Raw genomic sequence first — 5,000 nt, 5'->3', positions numbered from 1 at the left:
GTACTGATCAGTCCATGGTGAGTGGTACATCCTGCCGTTGCTTGCCTGTTCGTCTGTCCAATCTTGCGCTGACTTGGCGAGATTAGGGTCGCATTCCAAAGAAGGGGAGCCATGCAGTTCTCGATAATAATTGTGCATCTTGAGACAGAGTAGCTGGCATTGCATACCGCAAGCTGTTGACAAGAGAATTTTTTTTATGACAGCAACATTTAAGATGAGCAATTATCAAACAGATTTTGTGAAATCTACGTTATTTAATGTCCCTACTTGTTTTATGTTGCAAAGAAAAGGCCCTTTCATATAAGACTATCTTGTCCTTCGCTCGTCAATTAAATACCGGGTATCTGCTAAAATTGTTGCTGGTCCTAATAACAACGAAAAGGTGCATTCAATCAAGAAATCAGAGAAATCTGAGAGCACGCATAGTGAAGATGCGAGAGCTCTTGCCTGACGCCAAGTTGGTCAGGATTCATAAGCAGGCTGAATTTAAGGTGGCTCAAACCAGTTTCAACGCTTTCAAGCAACATTCTCATTGGAAGGATTGGCACTACAACCCTTTACCACGCATTAGCAATGTTATGGTACCATATATTGAAACAGTAATTATTGCTGAACAAGATGCGGTCAGTATTGTGACGTAATAAGTCCCCGAGGCAACAAGAAAGCCCTGTAAAAACACCCTATATTTTGTCTTTAGTTGCTCATATCTCAAAAACGAACTCAATTACCCTGGTTTTTCTTGCTTGAAAGTGATTAGCAGGTAAAGATGAAACTTCCAGAAAAGTTAGATGAATTTCTTTTAAGCGGATTCAGAGCCACCTAAACTTTGCAGAGAGTTTTACTCTGGCCTACTGATTACTTTCAAGCAACAAAAATTAGGGTCCCCTAGATAATTATTGTGATATGAGTAACTAAAGCTAATTATTGTTTTTTTTTGTCTGGGCTTTCCCGTTGCCAAGGTACTCATTGACAGTAGTATTACGTCACAATAATGACCACTTCTTGTTTGGGAATAATCGGAGTTCCAGTACCAAAATACTGCTGTTACGTCATGCAGTGTTGTAGCGTCAATCGTTCTAAAGAGAATGTCTCTTCAAACTGATTTGAGTCACCTTACCTTAAACTGCTATTGTATACCGTCCTTCGGGGGTTGTTTTTTGAGTTCTCTGTGTTTGCTCCGCTCCTAAAACGGCCCTCGTTAAATCAGTGGTTAATACGGAGCTATCCTTTTTCTTTTTTTTCCTTCCCCTGGTAATTTCCTCGGAATCTTGCAGAAATGTCTCCTGTTTCGCGCTTTTGATTTTTGAACTTTGAACGGGCCACATTTTTGGGAGGCATGTGTTCTCACCACTGCTTCGTCCCCGCGTCTTACAACTTTTTTGTTGTTGTTGCTGTTGTTTTCTAGTTCTCGAGCACACTTTTTCATTGTCTGTACACAGTCTTATTTCCCACAAATTATGCAATCCACTCTCATTTACGTTCTCTATTTTGTGCGCTCGCAGGCCACCATGTTAAGGGTGGAACGACCCGATCATGACTGTGGACGTATTGTTTTGCGATACATCCGTAGAGCCACCAATCTGATGGTGAGCCCACCAATCTGATGGTAAGCCCACCAATCTGATGGGTTGCAGGGATGGCGCAGTGGTGAGAGCACTCGCCTCTTACCAATGTGGCCCGGGTTCGATTCCCAGACTCGGCGACTCGGCGTCATATGTGGGTTGAGTTTGTTGGTTCTCTACTCTGCACCGAGAGGTTTTCCCAGGGTACTCCGAATTCCCCTCTCCTCAAAAACCAACATTTGACTTGATTTGTGTTAATTGTTAATTTCAATTTACAGTGTCCCCAATTAGTGCTTCAGCGCTAGAACGACTAGACACTTAAATAAAGTTCCTTCCCTTTCCTTTCTAAACAAACTTCTGTAGGTTGACTTACTAAGTCCTTCTCCACAATTCCCGACATTCATCCAAGACGGTGAGCTGCCAATTGTCAAAGGTATTACTGAAACAGTGACGTGAAGTACTCATTATTAAATTTATGCCAAATACTAGTAATATTATATATATATATATTAATTCGCACACTAATGAATTAATTAGCTACTTATCTAATTTGTATATAAGAAGGTATGGTGTTAGTTGAATAAAGTTTTGTCTGACGAGCGCTTAGGCGCGAAACTCAGAGTAACAGAGAATCGATGCGTCCTCTTTAATCCTTCGAATTATGTATACTTAGCTGTGCTACCACAGCATTGAGCACTTTAGGCCAAGGTTGACTCGACCTCCACAAAAAAAAAAAAAAAATTGTTTCGTAGGACCATGTCCCACTCTTCAGGATCGTACATTGGTTACTATCTCTACAGGATTACTGTTTTTACATGATGATTTTTATCCTGATACCCATGCGCGTAATTGTAAATTACGATTTTAATTACAATTTCTTTAAGAGGAATTTGTTTGCATGCCGACAGCGGCTTGCTAATTCTGATCGTTTGTTGAGCGTGGCGAGCTCCGGGTGACAAATTATAAAATACTTCTCGAGTGTACGTAATGTGGTGCACAGCAACCAGAGTTAAGCAAATGTGTATTTGCTTAACTCTGGTTGCTGTGCACCACATTATATATATATATATATATATATATATATATATATATATATATATAGATATATATATATATATAGACAAGGTTAATTTGGGAACAGAAATCAGCACAACTAAGGAATTAAGTGAAGATGTGGCTCAGCCAGGAATTGAACCTGGGTCTCCAGATTACCGGTCGGATGCCTTAACCACTCAGCCACTGAACCAACCACACAAATTACTGTACAACACATACACAATTTTGGCCTTCAGATGGTCAGATCCGAGGACACAATTTCACACATTCTCTGCAATCAGGATCACGTCACTACTCCCCGGTCGATCGGTGATGCACGGCCATATCCCCCTGTAAATTAACTAAGTACAGTGAGGTAGGGAGGGGATATATTAGCAACTGATTGCCTTAATTACTTAGGATCACCAGCCTATTCCCGTTTGGATGGCGATTCATTAGGCATTTCTGAGAAATACAACAGACAAGGTTAATTTGGGAACAGAAATCAGCACAACTAAAGAATTAAGTGAAAATGTGGCTCAGCCAGGTCCAATTCTTGTTTAGGGCTAATTAGGCCTAAGGTTAGCTTTTATGCATGTTTAGGATACTTTTTGTATTTCTGTATTTCTGAATTCAGGATTTAGTCCTTCCAAAATCTTCAATTTGCAAAGGATTTTGGAGGTTATTCAAAAAAAAAAAAGGAAAAAAAAAAACATCCCGTTACGCGGTTTCTCGTTACGCCGTTACACGTTTTACTAAAAACCTGCCAAAATTGAATTTTTAAGGATCTAGTTTTCCAGGGCCCTGAAAGACATTTTCAAAAATCCAGGGGCCCGTTTCTCGAAAGTCCCGAAAAGCCATTTGAGAAATTGCTGAGCTCGTCTGAGTTGAGAAAGTGTTTACCTCTTGCTTTTTGAAATATATTGCAGCGCAATAAAAATGTGTAGAACTAGACCAGGACTCAGACGTAACAACTTTGAACACATGGGTTCAGCTCATGAAGGATGTGGTAAAGAGTAATATGATATATGTCTATTGGAGAAATAGTACCGACTTGTTTTGTAGGATTCAATTGCAGCAAATGGGATCACCTGCACATATACATGCATTATTTTGGTTGTCTAGTCGCATATCGGAGCCCCCTGTTTCCGTTATATCACACTGACTGGTGCATAAAGGAAATTTCAGGCTGCCAATTTCAAACAGTCGCGGTAACCTTCATATCTACGAGTAACGACAGTGCCTCTTTGATTATCTTTCACATGTGAGAATACAGGTGTCCTCTTGGTAGCCAACACGATTAGCCAATAAAACGCGAGTTTCACCTTTATTGTAAGATACTTTTGTGCTGTATTATAATTCGTCTTTACTACATTAACAATCTTATTGCACAATTTGACATTATCATGATTTGTTTTTCATAACTTTAATATTTTGTTTCATATTACACAACATGCGTGTTTTTAGTAGTTGGTGACCACTTAGTTTTCGCCATTTCGAAAATGAATAAAACAAGTTTTCTTGATCTGGAAATTTCATCAACCTCTGTATCATAAACGGAATATTACATTGCCGCTTAGGGATAAAATTTTATCTTCTCGCACCTTTGTTGCCTTTGGCACGGAAAAAGGGCTTGGCTGTTCATAAATTCCTCTTCTTCAATTAATCCTTGTATTTTTTTTCTACGAATTCAAACAGCCTCATAGAATTTACTTGGTATTTGCAAGTCAAATTAAAATGTCCAACTTTGTTTAATTGCGCCCGCTAGTTTCGCCTTTTGTCAAACAGAAAAGACTACCGTTGGCATTTTACTGCAGGGGAAAAGTTTCGCTCTCCAATAAACCGAACGATATACAAAAACAAGTTTTAAAATCATAAATATTCTTGCTCTTTCGCCATTTCAACGTAATCAAAAACATAAAACAAACAGCGGTTACAAACATAATGATAAAGCGCACTTTACTTTTGACTTGACGTTTCATATGCTACAACATACACTTCAGAAGTGACGATTGAACAAATTCAAATATGATATATATATAAAATTAAGAAGACTGGTAACTAGAGAAAATAAGAAAAAAATAGTAAGATAAATAGTATGAGCATTTTAAAACCCCATTTGCACGCGCCAAAAAATCGGCACGGCACGGCACATATTTAGCACCTTGCCCAAACTATTTCGGCACGGCACTACCCATTTACACGACCACATCCAGAAAATGGTGGATAGACAAGAAGCAATCATTTTGCATCGCGCTTTAAGCGTAAAATATGCCTTACATCAAAACGGATTAGCAATTGCTAATTTGCGGGCCAGTCTATTGTGAGATCTGTTTTTAATAAAAATAAAGTTGAAGTGAAGTTGAAGTTAAAAACGTTAATAGCAGGTCTATTCAGGGAGGA

General features: G+C 38.9%; 1 protein-coding gene across 1 annotated transcript in view; it reads right to left on the bottom strand.

Moving 5' to 3' along the window:
* The window catches only part of LOC138001263 (cysteine-rich secretory protein 3-like), a 15,792-nt gene that overhangs the window by 6,639 nt on the left and 4,153 nt on the right, over positions 1–5,000 (bottom strand). Inside the window, exons 3-4 of the mRNA XM_068847910.1 lie at positions 1,936–2,001; positions 1–173 (exon numbers count right to left, since the gene is read on the bottom strand). The exon at positions 1–173 is cut by the window's left edge and continues 310 nt beyond it. Coding sequence (XP_068704011.1) covers positions 1–173; positions 1,936–2,001 — 239 coding nt within the window. The remainder of the gene's footprint in view (positions 174–1,935; positions 2,002–5,000) is intronic.

Source organism: Montipora foliosa, chromosome 4 (assembly GCF_036669935.1).
Source record: "Montipora foliosa isolate CH-2021 chromosome 4, ASM3666993v2, whole genome shotgun sequence".
Classification (NCBI taxonomy): domain Eukaryota; kingdom Metazoa; phylum Cnidaria; class Anthozoa; order Scleractinia; family Acroporidae; genus Montipora; species Montipora foliosa.
The sequence above is the reverse complement of the archived record's forward strand: the minus strand, read 5'-3'. Positions and strand labels throughout refer to the sequence as shown.